The 20,377-nt window shown below is 34.5% G+C and overlaps 1 protein-coding gene and 1 pseudogene across 4 annotated transcripts; both read left to right on the top strand.

The window, feature by feature from the left end:
* Positions 1-582: 582 nt before the first annotated feature.
* On the top strand, positions 583-5,792 carry LOC149408964 (uncharacterized). 4 transcript variants are annotated; one of them, XR_016305323.1, is made up of 2 exons: positions 583-721; positions 1,989-2,118. XR_016305323.1 is itself a non-coding variant. In XM_089650277.1 (2 exons), the coding sequence occupies exons 1-2, from the start codon at positions 705-707 to the stop codon at positions 5,603-5,605; spliced, it is 324 nt and encodes a 107-aa protein (XP_089506403.1). In that variant the 5' UTR covers positions 687-704; the 3' UTR covers positions 5,606-5,792. The 4 variants fall into 4 exon arrangements, 1 of the variants encoding a protein (XP_089506403.1); XR_016305324.1 differs by adding an exon at positions 5,299-5,431 and having other exon boundaries at positions 588-4,717; XR_016305325.1 differs by lacking the exon at positions 1,989-2,118 and adding an exon at positions 4,566-4,685 and having other exon boundaries at positions 605-721.
* A 5,362-nt stretch (positions 5,793-11,154) lies between these two features.
* On the top strand, positions 11,155-17,756 carry LOC149408963 (RNA-binding protein 47 pseudogene; annotated as a pseudogene).
* Positions 17,757-20,377: the final 2,621 nt, after the last annotated feature.

Here is a 20,377-nt window from a genome sequence, read left to right as displayed (position 1 = left end):
TTTAATTAATTAATTGTGAAATAACACAAATTAATCAAATAAAATATCCGATATCGCAGAGACCTCACGGCGAGGAACTAAGATTTTACAGTGGCGCTGCAAACTTTGCACAAAAACACAAAAAAACTCCAAAAAAAATACGTCTGAAAAAAATCTAGAACTGACATCTATCGAGAAACCTAATAAACAACCATCATCAACACCAAAATCTACAATTGCCGCCTCATCATACGCCAGTGTGAACTTACCACCAACAACCACAGATGGCTCTAGTAATCTGACAATCGATCTATTTTTAACTGAATTCGCAAATTTCAAAGACTCAGTTAATGAATCTGTTGGAAAAAAATACGATGCAATCCTGCTCCAAAATAATGAAATATTAAAAACCATTCAAAACATATCTCAACAGCAAGAAGATTTAAAATATCGAATAAATAATTTGGAAAAACTACATGAACAAGTAAACTCAGCCTTAAATTCAAGACTTGGGGACAAACTAAACACGGGAACAATCGGATTGTCTGGCCCCATTTCATTACTCAGCTTGCAATTACTCAATTTAGCTGATTACTTTAAATTGACAAGGTTTAATGACATTTTAAAGACACTCGATAAAACGGAACTAGAATTACGTTATCAAAAGGTCGAAAAATTGTTAGATGACTTTGAAAAAATTCAATCTCAAATCGAAGAACTTTCGGATGACGAGGCAGAACACGTAAGTCAACGTGAATCCTTTGAAAATCAATATTTCTCTGTACTTGCATTAGCAAAAGGTTTATTGAATTCAGTAAATCATGAAAAATGTGAAATTAAATTACCAACTTTGAAACTTATTGAATTTCATGGTGAAATTACTGAGTATGCTAAATTCGCTGAGACTTTTAAAGCATTGGTTCATCAAAATAATATGTTAAACAATTCTCAAAAATTCTTTTATTTACAATCGTGCCTTAAAAAAGACGCAGCTAAATTGATTGCCTCCTTGACCATATCGCACGACAATTACGAATCTGCGTGGCAGATACTGCAGGAACGTTACGCGAATAAAAAAATAATAGTTCATAGGCATGTTGCATCTTTATTTCAGTTAAAAGATATGAAACAAGAATGTCCAGTCGCGTTAAGGCATATTATTGATCAGGCTAATATAAATTTAGAAGCGTTAAAAAATCTAGGATTACATGTTGATTCCTGGGACGCGATTATGATTTATTTAATATCTAATAAATTAGATGGATCAACTCGTAGATTTTGGGAAGAGCAGCCAATAGATGGTGCACTCCCAACTTTGAAAGAATTTATTACATGTCTAACCAAACGTGTTGAGGTACTGGAGTTCACAAATTTGCAAGAAAAAAGGCCTACCTACAAGAATGTTACAACACGTGATGATCGCAAGAAAGATTTGTCTGTCTCATTGATAGCAACCAAACACGGATGCATCCTATGTAAAGAAAATCATCCAGTGTATTATTGTAAAAAATTTCTCAAATTAAATATCCAAGGAAGATTAGAATTTTTAAAAAAGGCCCGAGCCTGTTTCAAATGTTTGAGGGTAGGACATTTTACACAAGATTGCAAAAATAAATTCAAATGTAAAATCTGTGCAAGTGATCAACATAATACTTTGATACATGTTAATGAATTAAATAGTGAAAACACAAATGAAGAGGCACACAGCTCGACATCAGTGGCAAATCATACGGTGTTAAATAAAAATGAAAAGATAATTTTATTATCTACAGCGATCGTGAATATCGTAGGTAGCGACAACCGTTTACACAAAGCGAGGGTATTATTGGATTCAGGCGCCCAATCGAATTTCATAAGAGAGAGTTTTGCAAAAAAATTAAAATTAAAAACAGAAAAAATAAATATGCCGGTGTCTGGAATACAAAATCGCATCACACATATCAATCGAAGAGTTACAATTGACATGTTAGCAGTGAATAGTGATTATAATAAGAAAATTTCTTGTTTAGTATTGCAGGCTATAACAACCGACCTACCCCAAATGACCTTCAGGAAACAAGAGTTGAAGATCCCATCTGGCTTGCAACTAGCGGATAAGGATTTCAATGTCACGTCTCCAATTGACATCCTGTTGGGTGCGGAAGTTTTTTGGGAAATAATGAATAATGATCGAATACGCTTAACGGAGGGCGGGCCAACTATTCAAAGGACTGAACTCGGTTGGATTGTTTCCGGAGCGATCGACATCATCACTAAAACAAGGCCAGTATCAATTAATTGTAATCTAGCCATTAATAAAATAGGTAACCAGATGGAAAGATTCTGGAAACTAGAAGAGGTGGATGCCATGAAACCTCAGAATTTTGAAGAAAAGGCTTGCGAAGTCAACTTTACAGAGTGTCATAGTAGAGACACGGAGGGCAGATTTACGGTAGCCTTACCAACCCGCCCTTGTATAGACCAACTAGGGAGTTCTTTGTCAATGGCTGAAAAAAGGTTTCATACATTGGAAAGAAAATTTTCCACCAATAAAGAATTGAAATGTCAATATAGCATGTTTATGAGAGAATATTTACAATTGGGTCATATGGAAGAGTGCCAAAAATCCGAATGCGATGCGAGATCATATTTTTTACCACATCATGCGGTGATGAAGGAGTCAAGCACCACTACTAAAGTTCGCGTGGTGTTCGATGGATCGGCAAAAACATCTTCTGGTATTTCCCTTAATGATGCTCTGATGGTCGGACCTAACATACAAAAGGATTTAAATATGCAAATTTTACATTTCAGAAAACATCCTGTAGTCATAACTGCGGACATAGAGAAAATGTACCGTCAGATAAACGTGCAGGAAAGCGACCGCAATCTACAGAAAATTGTTTGGCGCTTTTCACAGGATGAGGATTTGAAGCATTACAAGCTAAGGACAGTGACTTATGGATTAGGACCGTCATCTTTCCTGGCGACAAGATGCCTGAAGCAAATAGGTATTGAAAATAGACTTTCATTTCCTATAGCAAGCAATGTCATTGAAAATGACTTTTACATGGACGACCTATTAACGGGAGGAAATGACGTTGAATCGTGCCACCTTCTAAAACAACAGGTAATCAGTTTACTAAAATCTGCAGGGATGAATCTAAGAAAATGGAGATCGAACGTGGCAGAATTATCTTCCGAACCAGGTCAAGATATGCAAGGATTGATATCTAAAGAACCCCAAGAAGAAAAAATACTAGGATTAATCTGGAACAGTGAGTTTGATTACTTTTCATATGTAGTGAAAAAACCAGTATGTACCGTACAAAGCAAACGGCGGATATTGTCAAGTATCGCCTCAACGTTCGATCCTTTAGGACTGCTAGGACCAGTAACGGTTGTAGCAAAACTAATTATGCAGAGATTATGGATATCTAAGACTTCCTGGGACGAAGAAATACCCGAGGGAATATTAAAAGATTGGGAAAATTACATGAAAAATTTATCTCAAATAAACCTGTTGAAAATAAAGAGAAGAATCTTGTGGGGTCAAAACAGCCTACAAATCCATGGTTTTTGCGACGCATCAGAAAAGGCCTACGGAGCCTGTGCGTATCTAGTATCCAGGGACGCCGAGGGTAAGATGCACTCTCAGTTAATATCTTCCAGGTCCAGGATAGCGCCATTAAAAAACATATCCCTGCCAAAATTGGAACTTTGTGGTGCGGTGCTGTTAACGAAATTATTAAAAAACATCAAAGAAGCGCTCAACATGGTTGAGGTGGATACATACTACTGGTGTGACTCTACCATCGCACTATGCTGGATAAGAGGACAGCCAGCTAGATGGAATACCTTTGTGGCCAACAGGGTTGCCGAGATACAAGAGGCCGGCGATCCCGCCCATTGGCGACATGTTTCATCGCAGGAAAACGCCGCTGATATTTTATCAAGAGGAGTTACAGCAAACAAACTATTACAAGCAGATATTTGGTGGAAGGGTCCGGATTGGCTAATAAGAGAGGCCGATCACTGGCCGAAGCCAGAAAATTCCTGTATAAATCCTCCAGAGATAAAAACCAAGGCGGTATGCGTGTCTACTAATGTCACGGAGTGGGACATCTTTTCAAAATTTTCCTCTCTCAACAAGCTAAAGAGAGTAACTGCATATATATTGCGTTTCTTTAATAATTGTAACACAAAAAACTGTAAATTAACCGGGAGGTTAAGCGTGCCGGAGCTGGACAATACATTGCATCGTCTAATAGCAATAATTCAACGCTACCATTTTAAGGATGAGTTCAGGGCTTTGAGTAATAAATGTTCACTGGATAAACGTAGCGTTATTTTGTCGCTTAATCCATTTATAAATAATGGATTAATTTGTGTCGGGGGCAGGCTAACAAAGGCGAAACATTTATCATACCAGCAACGACACCCAATAATTTTACCAAAAAATAATAAGTTAACAGAATTAATTATTCGACATCTTCATTATGTACATTTACATGCAGGGACACAAACTTTGTTATCTCTAGTGAGATTACAGTTCTGGCCGATTGCCGGAAAAACCACTGTTAAGCAAATATTACATAAATGTATAGTATGTTTCAGAAAAAATCCAGTAACCAGTCAAGTTATCATGGGTGACTTGCCGGAAAACAGAATAACACCTAGCAGGCCGTTCGAGGTTACCGGGATTGATTACGCAGGTCCTATCATGATGAAAAGCGGTATCACCAGGAAGGCTCCATTGGTGAAATCTTATTTATGCATTTTTGTTTGTTTCTCAACGAAAGCTGTGCATTTGGAACTGGTAACAGACCTCACCACTGACAACTTTTTAAATTGTTTAAAACGTTTCATTGCGCGGAGGGGCAAACCCTTTAAAATATATTCAGATAATGCGACCAATTTTAAGGGAGCATATAATCAACTGAGAGAATTGTATGATAAGTTAAAGAAATCTGATGACAAGATTCAAAAATATTTAGCTGATTTGTCAATACTGTGGGGATTTATTCCACCACGGTCACCGAATTTCGCTGGACTCTGGGAAGCAGCAGTGAAATCCGCCAAATATCATTTAAAAAGAATAACCGATAATTCAAGTTTAACCTTTGAACAATTATATACTTTATTGTGTCAGGTAGAATGCTGTTTAAATTCACGTCCGCTCACTCCTCTGTCCAACGATCCGACTGACCTGAATCCAAATCATTTCCTGATTGGCGGAGGGATAGCTTCTATCTCTGAGAAGGATGTTCGGGAGATACAATATAATCGATTGAATCAATATCAAAAATTAAATGCACTGATTCAAACATTTTGGTGCAGGTGGAAACTGGAATATCTTGCAGAATTACAAAGACGTACCAAATGGAAGGAAGACAAGGGCCTCAGGACTGTTGAAAGGGACGACATGGTCATACTAAAGGAGGACAACCTGCCGCCTAATATGTGGAAACTAGCCAGGATCCTAGCTACTCACCCTGGAGCTGACGGGAAAGTGCGGGTGGTTACCCTCAAAACCGCACAAGGAACATTTAAGAGACCTATCAGCAAAATATGTTTATTACCCATGGAAAGGGATTCAAGCATTGCTACAGGGACGCCCGATGTACCCCCCGGACTGAATAAATAAGCTCCTGCAGTCATAAACAAGAGAAAAATCAACAACCTACCTGAAGGATGACCTTGGACCATCAAATTTTTGCTAGCAGTCATAAAAAGGAGAAGAATTAGCAACCTACCTGAAGGATGACCTTGGACCATCAAAATTTTGCTAGCAGTCATAAGACGGAGAAGAATTAGCAACCTACCTGAAGGATGACCTAGGAACATCGAATTAACTTGTTCATAATATTATGATTCTCTTATTTTAGAACTTTTTGTTCATATTCATCTCATGATTGTTTTTCAAATTAATTTGTCCATATTTATATTATGTTTATTTTTCAAATTATTTTTGTTTATATTATGGTATTTTTAAAAAATTATTTTTTGTTTATGTGTAAAAAAAATAAATTCTTCCGTCCCCTGGCAGCATGTTCAGACTTTAGCCAAGAATCAAACCAACATGCCACATGTATCTGTATTGAGTAATTGAAATATCCGACAGATGTCTCCCCTAAATAATTGGGCAATAATTGTGATTATATATACACCAATACATTCAAATGAATTAGTTTATAAATAGGTTTGCAAGCCCATTCTCTTCCTCTTCTCTCTCTAAATAACGGATCAATAACAACCATGAAATAATTAAGGAATTCGAGGGTCGTCATTTTTTGTTACCAGTGATGTGTGTTTTAAAGAATAAAACTTATCAACTATATTTCTTGGTATCATTAATTTAACGAGGCCATTACTGTAACAACACCCATATACGTCTCAGAACTCCTCACGTCTAAAGGCAAACGGCTTTGGTATCTAGCTCGCCAACGTGCGACTGAATGTAAATATAGGTACGTCTGGACGAAAGCAGGTCTAATCTACATGAAAAAAGATGACTCTTCTCGACCTATATTAATAGACTCAGAACAAGCTATACCGAAGCTCTGACTACCTGCTCTTTATTCTAATTATCGTGATAAAACTACTCACTACCGCTTTATATCGCCATTTCATACTCTATAACATAACAGCACTATATTATATGAACACCTAGGTTTTTGCATAACTCCAATTTGTACTGGAATAATTTTAATCCTAATTTTAATTTTAACTTTAATTTTAATCTTTATTCTCTCTAGAATGGTAACTACACTTATTATAAGATTATTATTTGATTTATTAGTAATATTACTAATAATTCGGCAAAAGAGAACTCTAATCAACATATTTTATATAACCCAGATATTACTTATTGTTCATACTTATACTACTTTTTACTGTCTTTTGAAAGAGAAAATGCCACACACTAACTACATACGTTATTTATTTCCTGGATTTTATTTCAGATATTATTTCTTACTCAGATATATTTTATTTTTCCTAACTACATCATTTTGTTTACAGTTTTGTCGCTACATATTTCGTACTACAAGTATTTATATGATAATAAAATACTGTTTTAAAACTTTACCCAGAAAACAATAATTAATTTTTGAATTCTAATGGTAATAAACGATCTTCAACATAAAATCGATAGTATCTTAGTGCCAAATACTGAAATAATTCTTGAAAACATTAACGAAATTGTGCAATTTAATTGGGAATCCAATAGGATTAATATTGTTCATCAAAATATTCGAACGATGGGAAACTTGGATGATTTTCTTATATTTTTGGAAGAATTAAAAGCTGTGGTAAAGTTCCATGTACTAATTCTCACTGAATGCAGGTTAAATGATTCATACATAGCCAAACAAATTTCAGGCTATAACGAATACCATACAACATCGCATATTAACCAAAATAGCGGAGTAGTAGTATATATCGACAACACATTAAATTCCTTAGTACAAGAAATAAACATAAATCAGTGTAATTGTTTAAAAATCAACCCAAAAAACATAAAATTAATCACAAACAGATTATCGATTATGAGGCTTTATTAAATGATCTTAATAATAAAAATTGGGAATATGTTTATAAAGAGACTGAAGTTAACAATGCTCTAAACTATTTTATTAATGAAATCAATACATTCATAACAAAACACACAATAACTAAACGCATACCATATAGTAAAATACATCTCACACCATGGATTACCAACGGCATTGTTAAATCTATACACAAAATAAATCACCTTCATAAAATAGCTAAACGAGACCCATTGAACGATACTAAACAGCAAAACTATTACCGATACTATATTATAATAAAACAAATAAAAAACTTTATTCCACTTGATTTTATTTTGACCGTAACCGGTTTCAGCTCGTCAAAGCCATCTTCAGACTGGTACTGGTACCGATACCGTAATATTTGCAAAACCGTTATTCGCAAATGCAAAGAGCGTTATTATAAATTCTTACTTGATAAGGATAATTCCAGCAAAAACATGTGGAATGTTGTCAGAGACATAACTAAAAGTAAAAGAAATACCAATGCATCTGTAACTGAATTAAATACCGGAAATTTGATTATAACTGACAATCAATCAATTGCATGTCATACTAATCAATATTTTGCATCCGTTGGATCAAATCTAGCAAAAAAAAATTATTAGAAACCCAGAAAACGGAAGACTCTTTAGCATCGACAATTGAAACAAAGGAACAATCTTTTTCATTTAATATTAAACCAACTACTGTAGAAGAGGTCTTAAAAATAATCAACAGCCTTAATACTACACATGCAAAGGGTCCAGATAGTCTAAATACACAAATACTAAAAAAAAAAAAAAATCAGATTTCTGCTCCGCTATCATATATTTACAACTTAAGTTTTGCATCAGGAATATTTCCTGATCACTTCAAAAAATCAATAATTGTCCCAATTCACAAAAGTGGACCTAAATCTCTTGTAGAAAACTATAGGCCAATATCACTATTAAGCGCGATATCCAAAGTCATTGAAAAGCTTTTCAAAACTAGGTAAAACGAATATGTGGAGAAACATAACATTCTAAGTCCTAACCAATACGGCTTTCGGTCGGGTAAGGGAACGGATGATGCCATCGCATGTCTCACTGAAACTTCTACAGGGAATATGAACCGTGGCAAGAAAACTATTGCCCTTTTCCTGGACCTGGCCAAGGCATTTGACACAATATCTCATAAAATTCTTTTACAGAGACTTAGAAATATAGGAATAAAGGGAAAAGCTTTTCAATGGATAGAAAGTTATATATCTAATAGATTTCAACAAACCAGAATTAACAAGGCTATTAGCACTTCACTAAAATACACTTTTGGGGTACCACAAGGAAGTACACTTGGGCCCCTTCTCTTTATTATATACATAAACGAACTTTGTAACCAACACATTGGTGGTAAAATTATCACGTTCGCTGACGATACAGTTATTTTGTTTGAAGGAGATGATTGGAAAGAAACACACCACCTTGCGAACTTAGGTATAAACAGAGTAAAACAGTGGCTGGACAGTAATTTGCTTACACTAAACATACAAAAAACAAAATATCTCACATTTAGCGCTACCCTTGCAGGTCAACCCAAAACACCTCATCACCTCACAATACATAATATTAAGTGTAGCCTTGGAAATAATAACCATACTTGTAAATCCGAAACCCTTAAATGTGTTAAATCTATTAAATATTTAGGTATAATAGTGGATAACCATCTTAAATGGAAACAACAAATTGAAAACACAGCTAATAAAGTGCGCAAACTTATTTATATATTTATAGCATTGCGGGAAATTATAAAAACTCAAGACATTAAAAAAATATACTACGGGCTCTGCAACTCCGTCATAACCTACGGTTGCATTGGATGGGGTGGAACAGGATTAACAATATTATACCCGCTACTGATGGCACAGAAATCCATTCTACGCGTCATTATGAAGAAACCCTTCAGATACTCGAGCGACGCTCTCTTCAAGGAGTTTAATGTGCTTGATGTTCGACAGTGTCACATAAAAAATAACAATCTGCGTCCACAAAAATAAAAACAAAACGATAACAGTCGATCATAATCATCAAACCAGAAGTAAGAGCAGAAACGACCTTTCTATTCCAACTAGCAATACTGCGGCTTATCAAAAAGTTTTCTCATACCTGGGACCAAAAATATACAACAAAATCCCCTCTCAATTTAAACTGTGTGAATTATCAGCCTTCGGTACTAAAATAACAAAATGGTTATTAGACTTAGGTAGGACAGATTCAGAAAAATTATTAAAAAACGTAGTCTGAGTTGATTTCTTCGATTTTGTATTTTGTATTTACCTAAAAAATATTTTTTTTATTTTTCTTTCTTACATTGATATATTATATTTTAATTTTATATTGTACATGTACCTTTCTGGATTTTATTGTTTATTACTGCTAAATTGTATTTTCCTAAAAAAATATTTTCTTTCTATTTTTCTTTCTTACATTTATATGTTATATTTTAATTTTATTTTATATTTTACATGTACCTACCTGGAATTATGTACACGCAACCTGCCAATTTGACTGTCCAAAAACGGGAAACTTCCTAGTTGGACAGTCAAAGCTTCCTTTTATATTTGTATATCTTGTATGTAATAAATGTAATAATAATAAATAAATAAAAATAAAATAAATAAATAAATATGTGGCTATGGAAGATTATACTACAGCTACTGCCGGCTACATTCCAGAGTGGAAGACGTGACTGGTAACCCCATGGGGAAAGGCGAACATTCAGGAAAGTATCTTCTAATCTATTTACAATTTGGTACTGCCACCCCGGGAACCATTTATTGGATAACTACACCTCTGCCATAGGTCACCCCAAGTGGTTTGGTGACTTAGCGTGGGTTCATGGGGTGAGGTTTGCTCGGGTCTTGGCGGTGGATGTGTCCTCCAGCTACGTGGAAGGCCGGAGAGACAGGTTGAGGGAAACCTTGTGACCTTTCCGGCAGAACTCTTTTGGAACATCGTCTTGCACCGCAGTGGGAGGGATGGATTCATACGTCCGTCACTCCTGGACCCACAGACCTCGGTTTCCTACCCACCCCTCAAACCTTATCCTTCCCAAAACTTCCTCTCCTTCCCTTCCTTTAAAAGACCCTCCACACAGCATCTTCAAAGATGACATAGGTCTGAGGGAAAATATTTTCCTCGGGGCTTCCTGTGTGGAGCTATTGTTAAACAAACAAAAAAAAATGGCTCAGTAACATAACTAGTTCTGAATATTTCAAATAATTGAGGTTAATGAGGGCGTACTGTATAGGGCCCGCAAATACTTTAATAGTACACAACTGCTAACCCTGTACAAATCACAAGTGCGCCCCACGGTTGGATTTGGCAGCCCGAAAATACCTGAAAAAACCCTTATTTTAATTATTTTTTAACTGATTCTCAATATACGGGCCCATGTAAAGTGGGATTATTTTCACAATGTCTACATTTCTGTCGGTAGAGTGTCCGACTCCTGATTGTACGATACAAAATTTCAGCCCTTTGACTTTTAATTAATCGCTCAGATGGCTCAGTCTGTTTTCGGAGTTCCGCGCGTTCGTAGCGGCGCTGCAAGCAACTATTTTTTAAAACTTTTCGCGCTGCTAACATTGAATTTTACGACCATGTATCCCCAAGAAACAGAAGACAGCGTATTGCAAAACATAGTGAAAATAGTTTATTATTCCGGGTACAAATTAATACAAAGGAATAGACAGAGACATTATGGACCTCCTCCAAATTGGATCGGCCCGCCTCCGACGGGCTGCGAAGTCTTCATGGGAAAACTTCCCAGAGACCTTTATGAAGACGAACTTATTCCGGTTTTCGAGGAAGTTGGAACGATCTACGAGCTGCGACGGATGATGGATTTTTCTGGATTTAACAGGGGATTTGGATTCGTGCGTTACACCAACGAACAGGACGCCTGGAAAGCGGTAGAAATGTTGAACAATTGCAGAATTCGACCTAGTAATGCTATCGTGGTAGCAAAATCTTTCGATAATAACCGCCTCTTCGTTAGTGGGCTGCCATTAGACGCAAGTAAAGAAGAAATCTTGAAAGAATTTAGTAAGCTTGTGTCTGGTCTAGTTGATGTGATGATGTATCCTCTCATGCATAACCCTTTACATAACCGAGGGTACGTCTTTCTGCATTTTGATAGTCATCGTTCAGCAGCTTTGGCCCGAAGGGCTCTCATACCTGGTCCTCTGACATCCTTTGGAGACAAGCTGGTGGTAGACTGGGCCGAACCGGAACCCATCGTCGGAAATAATATCATGAAGCAGGTAAGAACCAATAGGTTATATTGTATTTTTTACATTTTTGTTGTTTTCCAATCTAAATTTTCTAGTTGTACAATCGTAAAATCCTAACTTAATATCATTTTCGTGTATGTTCGATGTAGATCTTTGGTACTTTTATTGGTAAATTTTCCGAACAATATTATAAATACGACCAAATTATCTAAATAACACTTCGTTTCAACGTAATTAGTACAATTTTGGCTTTATGTTTGAGATAGAAAATTGGTTATTATTTTTCGTAGGTAGTACGAATATTTTATAGTAAGTACCTTTGTTTTCTAATATGCACCGCCGTTTTTTTTGTTGAGTTTGTGATTGCACCTTCAGGTGAAAATCCCAAAACTGCATTGTGTCATGATCATCATTTTGATTATTATTGTGCAATACTTTTCAATTGTTCTCACTGCGTTTATATTTTAGTTCAAGTATTTATTTTTTTAATATTTTTATTTATTTTGTAAAATACTGTTTTATTATTCAAATTTACATAGTAAGAACATATTTCAATAAAAATTAACATGTTTACCTTTACAAGAGTCTAAAATTCGTGTGTAAAGGGAAAAAAAACTTTTCATACATATTTATTTATTTATTATTATAACACCCCCTAATGGGCTTTTACACACTACAAAGTTTAATAGTAGAGTATCACAGTTATTATAGATTCTACAAAATTAAAACAATAAAGGAAACATAATACAACGAAAAAAGAAAAAATATTAAATGTTACAACAAAAGCATATAATAAAATAAGATACATTAGTAAAAATGATAAGAAGTCTCACATAAATAGATATTCAAAATAAAAATTTATATATTGCGGAAATTATAGATGTCTATTTGTGTATCGATCTATAAAAGAATTGAAATAAACAATATTTATATTGATTATTTTTAAGATGAAATATATCTCCAAGATCAGAGTATTTATTTCCGAGACTGTGAAGTCTTGGAATTGGGGAATTGAAGTCTTGAATTTGGGGAAAAAACACAGTGACTATTCAACACACTTTTAAAAAGTGATATAAAGTCATTAAAAACGATGAAATTTTTTCTTCACGGGTGTTGTTACTCTTGTGCAATCATAAAAAGGCGAACAGACCATAATGTTACATTGATATACTCAAATTTCCGGTCGGTGGCGTCGTTAGTGTATATTTTGTGGTTATAAAAAATTATTGACAAAAATTATAGAAAATTTTGTTTTTTAATTCCTCTTTTGGCCACCTGCAAAGTTAAGTATGTCATTCTGTGCCGTTGATAGAACTGTTGTCACCTCTCCCTCTTAAATGAATCTAATAAATAATAACAATAGAACTAGAGTACAATAGTCAGCCACACGGAGTGAATCTTGAATAAAAATGATTGATTTTGTTTCATTTCTTTGTCATTTAGGTAAAGATTTTGTTCGTCCGAAACGTATCCGCCAGAGCAACGGAAAACGACATATTGATAACTTTTAGCAGATACATCGATCCATTCACTATCGAACGAATTAAAAAGGTTGAAGATTTTGCCTTTGTTCATTTTATCACCAGACAAGATGCTGAAAAAGCATTGCGATTGTTGAAATGCTGCACTTTGGACGGGTTCAAGTTAGAACTGAAATGGGCTAGACCTGTCGACAAGATATATACTAAGAATATACGCAGAGAAAGCAAAAATGGTTGTTTTTCGGTAGAGTTAAAAAATCCTCACCAGATATATGAAAAACAGGATTTGAAGCCTGTGAATTTGAGTATCAATAATTTAGGCATAATTGGTCAAATGCCAGAAAAAAGTAATAATGTTTATGCAAAATCTGCCCCCGATGTACTTGATGACTACTGCAAAAGGTTAGTTTTTTTCTATTTTATTATTTAAACATATATTTTTGTATTACAAAATATAATAATTATACATGTGTCCTGGGGTAAAGTGCACAAATCTTGGGAGGTAATTCTACATTGATGGTAGAAGTAAAAAATATATATAACTTTTATTCAATAATACTTTACTCCCAGACACCCTGAATACGAGCTGAAGTTCTCTGCTTTGTCCCGGGACTAACACAATAGTTTTTCGAAATCAGACCTTTTTCCATAGGAGAATATTTATTTTCCCATAAAAAACAATTCAACTTTTTTTAAATATTTTTTATTTACCTAAAAACTACCTTCAGATGTTGGAATTTCGAAAAAAGTAATGTCGACAAGATCTTCGTGTGATATTGACCTAGAAAGGTTTTTGATACTCTTAACAATCGGCGTCACAACACCCCGACGGGAACAACCCCTTATTTACACCGGTAAGAATACCCAGCAAGAAAAAACCCAACAAACAGAATACAGCGTATTGCAAAACATAGTGAAAATAGTTAATAAATCCGGGTACGAATTAATACAAAGAAATGGACAGAGATATTATGGACCTCCTCCGAATTGGATCGGCCGATGTAAGTTCCCGGCGACGTGGAATTTACAGCGTTTTCTGGAGTTGGCATGTAACTTGAGACCTTACGTGTCACATTTTCGTGACTAGATTCCAATTACTCGTTTATACGATTGAATCCCATGTGATTTAAATTCTAAACGTTTACACGTGCTTTAATATTTTGTGTGCTTAGTTCTTAGAAAAAATATAGGCATAACCAAAGCTAAAGCGGTGAATAAAATGTTTTTTGTAAAATTTTTATATTTGAAATTAAATATATACATTCTATTATTTTAATTCATAAAAGTTTTTATGTGTTAGTTTATAAAAGTTTTGCTAAATACACAAATGTAATATTTAACTATTTTATGATAATTTTATTATAAAGGTTTATAATACGGCACTTTGTACCTCTTAGCGTCTGCAAATAACCGGAACTATTGGATCATTTCGAGTTACTAGATCATTTAACACTTACTCAATCATCGACAAATCGAGATTTATATACCATTTTAATCGTCTCGGCGAGACGAGATCAGTGGCATTTTCAACTCAATTTGATTTGACAAGTACGATTATCGTGAGCAATAGATATGATCCTATATGCGATTTTATCCCAGATATTCAACGTCACTTTGTTAATTGTTTCTATCGTGTATTAAACTAACTCCATTGATATCAACAAGCGACGTTGCCGTCGTTATTTGTGTCAAACGCAGGTGTACAAATAATTTTATAAAGTAATGAAATATTTTAACAATTGTATGCCAAAATAGCCTCTAAAGTAATATTATTTAGAGCTCATTATCGTACGACATTGCGTATTAGTCTAAACAATATTCGAAAGGAACTATAAGGCTCAAGAATTGTGTGCAAAATCTAAAGTAATATTATTAAGAGCCCATTATCGAATGATGTTGTGTGCTAGCCAAAGCTGGTTTGTTTGTATTGGTACATCTGAAGCTAGCTTCAGTTTAGTTTACGGGAATACATGAATGACTTGCTACTGGCTAATTTATAATATTAAATATTACCGTTATTCATGTGTAAAACTCGGTTGACTGGTTGGTTTGTTCTTGCTTTTTGTCAGATAGTATATTTACTTACAATATGTCACAGAGGAGAGTTGATAAAATCTTTCAGCTTTGCGAAATGGATTTTAAATACGGTAAGCTATTACATATTTCTAAATAATAACCTAAATTGTAAAATATAGAAATTAACAATTTTAATCTATGCTTATCAAATGAGTACAGAATAATTACCGTATTTTATTATATAGGTCATGATTTTTTTCTTTCTTTTTTGAGAACCCAAGCAGTAAAATTATTACTCTGCCTACTTCTGCGCGGAAACGGCGTGATGGTTAGCTAGTTAGTTAGTTAGTTAGATAATAATCTGAAATATTACAGAGCTACCTTAGCTTGTAGTAAATTGTTATAGGTAATATCAGAAATGCTGCTAATTAATATTCCCTTGCAAATGCGTAATAAGTCTGTTATTTTGTCATTATATTAGGATAGGTTTCACATTTGTTTGACTTACTTACTACATTGAGCTATTATTATTAGATAAATATATAATATATTATGCTTTATTTTAGAAACCAAAACTGAAGTAATGTTAGAAAGGGGTCCGTCGATGTCCGACGATGATGATTCACTATACAAACCGAACAACGTTACTTCTTCGACTGAATCAGGTATCTACAGAAAACATGTTTAATACTCTTGAAACAATCAATACGTAACATATAATTTGATTATTATATGGTCAGAGGTGCGGCCCAGAAAGCCGAAGGTCCTAGGTGCGATTCCCAGATGTGACCGTATCTTTTCTGTTTCAGATTTTAGATTGAGTGATGCTAATATTGTCTTCATTTAATTAAATAATTTAATTTAATTATAATTATTTTACAAGCAATAATTATTCGCCTGAAACACTCATCCGAATTGAAAAAAACTCCTGATAAAAGATACATGACGCCAACGGGACTCGAACCCGTGTCCCCTCGATTTCCGGTCGACAGCTCTGACCACTGATCTATGGCGGCTTATCGCTTATCCGCGAAATAATTCAATATATACTAGTGTTTCATTAAAAATTACTGCTTGTTTATAATTTGAGGTTTTACTAATTAAGTTTAAAGAAAGCTAATTAATGTATTGTTCTTTTTTAGATATGAAAATTTCCAACGCCGATGATGAGCAACATCATTTAGAGAAGCAGGAGGCAATCGAAGTGTCATCGACTACAACTCGAAGCACTATTTCTACTAGTAAAGGAGCACGAGTGCATGACCGTAAAAACTCATGTCCTTATTGTACTAAACTGGTAACGAACTTCACACGTCACTTCACGTTCACTTGAGACCATGATTCCTATCACTATTGTATTAGCACCCAACATCCCTTAGAGGCAGAAGTTATTGAACACAATAAAATTTTGGATACTGATCTGCGAGAAAGAAAAAGAAAGCGAGAATTGATTTCAAGGCAAATAAGAAACATAGGTAATTATCTTTATAATCAGAACGTTATCAGTAAACCAGATGGAATAATGATACCGTATCGCCGTCCAAGGAAGACTGTGGATGCTAAAATCATCTTCTATATTACTATGCCCAGACAATTCTGAAATTTGAGAATCTTTGAGAACTCAAATATTTCCTGTATTTCAAAATGATAATATTGCAAAAATAGCAATGTCTGACCCATTAATATGTTTATATGGGTCTTTATTATTAAGTAATCACACGGAACACCATTTGAAGACACATATAACATCGAAGATGAGGGATTTAGCCAAGCTGTATATAGTTATTATAGAACCGAAACCTTCAATTTCAACCTTTGATTTAGCGTTTGACCCTGTGCATTTTGATGTTTTTATTAAAACCGTACAGATAAATAGTGGTTACGATGAAATTACAGGTTCTGTAAAAATTCCTAGCATGCCTCAACGACTTTGTACGGCTATAAAAGATTGTGCTGATATCTTTATTCGTCGAACAATACAGAATTCTACGCTAACCACTTCATCGAAAGAAATTTAAAAAAATAAATTGTCTGATTTTAAAACGGTCTTAAATCATTCTTGGAAGTTAGAAATATCTACCAATGCTGAAAAATCAAGAAAAAAACAAAAAATGTTGAAATCTGATGCTATGCCTTCAACTATCGATCTTAAAAAAATGTGCGACGAAGTTATGAAACTAGAACTGAATATAGCACAACGATTTGAAAATGAAAAATCTTATGCGGTCTATGAGGAACTTTGTAAAACAACAATTGCTCATATTATAATATTTAATAGGAGAAGAGCTGGTGAGGTAGCGAGAGCACCTTTGGAAAATTATATAGCCGGCCAACATGAAAAACAAGATATTCCTAAAGAAATTATGGAAATCATGAGTTCTGAGGAGCAAAATGCTATAAATGCTTTAAACTGCTTCCATATTCCAGGAAAAAGAGGAAGAACAGTTCCAATTCTTCTTCGAGATCAAATGAAAAAAAATATAGACACTCTATTTGCATACCGACATTTAGTTGGAATTTCAAATGAAAACAAATACTTATTTCCAAAGGCAGCAGGTGAACCTTATTTCTGTGGTACGCAAATTCTAAGAGACCTAAGAAGTAAGTTTTCCCTCATAAATCCGGATCATATGACTTCAACTGGGCTACGACACCATGTTGCAACCATGAGCCAAGTAGCTGGAAAAAATAATGCATATGTGAATGCATTGTCCCATTTCTTAGGGCATACACCAGGTACAAATAAGGGCAATTATATAATACCCCACCCGGCCCTCGAGAAAGGTAAAGTTGGCTTGAATTTACTACAATTAGCTGAAGAAAAAAAAGGTTCCTTAAGAAAATCTGATAAAACGAACATTACTTGTCAAAACGAAATAGACAATTCTGACCCTCTACCTACTGAACCACATTTGTTGACTGAAGAAACAGTAAAAGAGAATGTGAATTCTAATATGGATACATCGGATAATTGTTTAGAGGAGGCTGAAAGTAATACATTACCGACTCATTCACTTGCAAAAAGAAAGGGTAACATAATTAGAAGGAGATGGGATGAGAAAGAAAAAGATGCGCTTTATAAAAACTTTGAAAATTACTTTGTCGAAGGAAGAGATCCAGGCGCTGGAAAAATCAACGAAATTAAAAGAGAAAGGGGAATCTTATCAACACGATCGTGGAAACAGATAAATACATTTATAAATAATCATCGTGTGAAGAAATTGCCCTTACCTAAAGAACTGCAGAGAAAAAGAGATTTCTCCTTGCAAGATGCTTAACGAATGCTCGAACGACTCCAGTAACATACGTTATGAGCCAACGTCATGAAACGTAAAGTCATGCGATTCAGTTGGTGCCAAGTAAAGTAGCTATTGACTCGTTACTCGTTGTATCTATGAGTTTTTTTTTCAGTCTGATAAAGATTTGGTATGCATATTATTTTAAATAATTAATTAGTTGAAAATGAATGCAATTTTTTTTTTAATATGATTTATTTCTCTATTTTGTTAAACTCTGATAATGTCAGTTTTGTATAACGTATTGTATATAATTTTAAACTGCAATTATGTAAAAATCATTACTTAAATAGTTTTTAAGTTTGTTTTAGTTCTGTAGAATTTCCTAATGAAAGTTTTTAAGAATGTCTGAAAATAAATAAATGAAAATGTGAATTTTTTCAAATTTGTTTTTTATTTTACCAAACAATGAATTTGTGCAAAATTTTATTAAAACACAAGACTTGTGCAATATTCATGGCAACATATTGTCTACCAGTGTTGACGTATTTTGACAGCTGCTTCAATTGATCTAGCTTTAACAATCATAATACTAGAAAATCAAACTAAAAAAGTGGTTAACTCGTCTAATCAGTAGAGTGCGCGTTGGGACAGTGAATTTTTTATCCCACAAATTATCTCGCTAAGGCGGAATACTCGTCATTATTCTGGTGTTTGTACCACAAAATACAACTCAGTGCAAAAGTGACTCGATCATTATATAAACACAAAAAACCTATCCCAAAGGCGTTTTTAGCGTCACAAAGGCTCTGCCATCTCTCATACAAGAAACAAGCAATGTGTCGTTTTTTTCTTTTGTGTGAAACTTTGAAATCAACTACCTTAATGAATACACTATGCTCCATCTGTAAAAAAAACATTGACACCCCGTCAGACTTCATCTCATGTTGTATCTGCGACGATAACTACCACTTCATTTGTGCCGATTTTTTTTTTTTTTTTTACAGTGAATACCTCACAAGAGTCCCAACTGCTCCCGTCTGGAGCCAGTGAGACTATGGCATCCCCAATTGGGGGATGTTGTGAGGCTGAAGGTAAGTGGGGAAGGGAAAGAGGAAGGTGGGGAAGTACCTGGCTATTCAGATCTAGTCACTAAACACGGCTAAAGCCATTTGGAGCAACGTTTCAATTCTGAATGGTGGTCTTACACCAGGGCGATACTGGTACTATCTTCCACTCTGGAACGTGCCGCAAATATACTATATATTATTTTAATTAATTAATTGTGAAATAACACAAATTAATCAAATAAAATATCCGATATCGCAGAGACCTCACGGCGAGGAACTAAGATTTTACAGTGGCGCTGCAAACTTTGCACAAAAACACAAAAAAACTCAAAAAAAAATACGTCTGAAAAAAATCTAGAACTGACATCTATCGAGAAACCTAATAAACAACCATCATCAACACCAAAATCTACAATTGCCGCCTCATCATACGCCAGTGTGAACTTACCACCAACAACCACAGATGGCTCTAGTAATCTGACAATCGATCTATTTTTAACTGAATTCGCAAATTTCAAAGACTCAGTTAATGAATCTGTTGGAAAAAAATACGATGCAATCCTGCTCCAAAATAATGAAATATTAAAAACCATTCAAAACATATCTCAACAGCAAGAAGATTTAAAATATCGAATAAATAATTTGGAAAAACTACATGAACAAGTAAACTCAGCCTTAAATTCAAGACTTGAGGACTTAGAAAAAAAAAGCGAAAAAAATAAAGAAAATGAAATAAAAATTTGTCTCTTGATAGAACGAAATGAAGACCTAGAAAAAAGAATAATAG

The sequence above is a fragment of the Hesperophylax consimilis genome, unplaced genomic scaffold (genome assembly GCF_061612785.1).
Source record: "Hesperophylax consimilis isolate HC1 unplaced genomic scaffold, BYU_Hcon_1.0 scaffold_40, whole genome shotgun sequence".
In the NCBI taxonomy this organism is placed as follows: domain Eukaryota; kingdom Metazoa; phylum Arthropoda; class Insecta; order Trichoptera; family Limnephilidae; genus Hesperophylax; species Hesperophylax consimilis.
The sequence above is the reverse complement of the archived record's forward strand: the minus strand, read 5'-3'. Positions and strand labels throughout refer to the sequence as shown.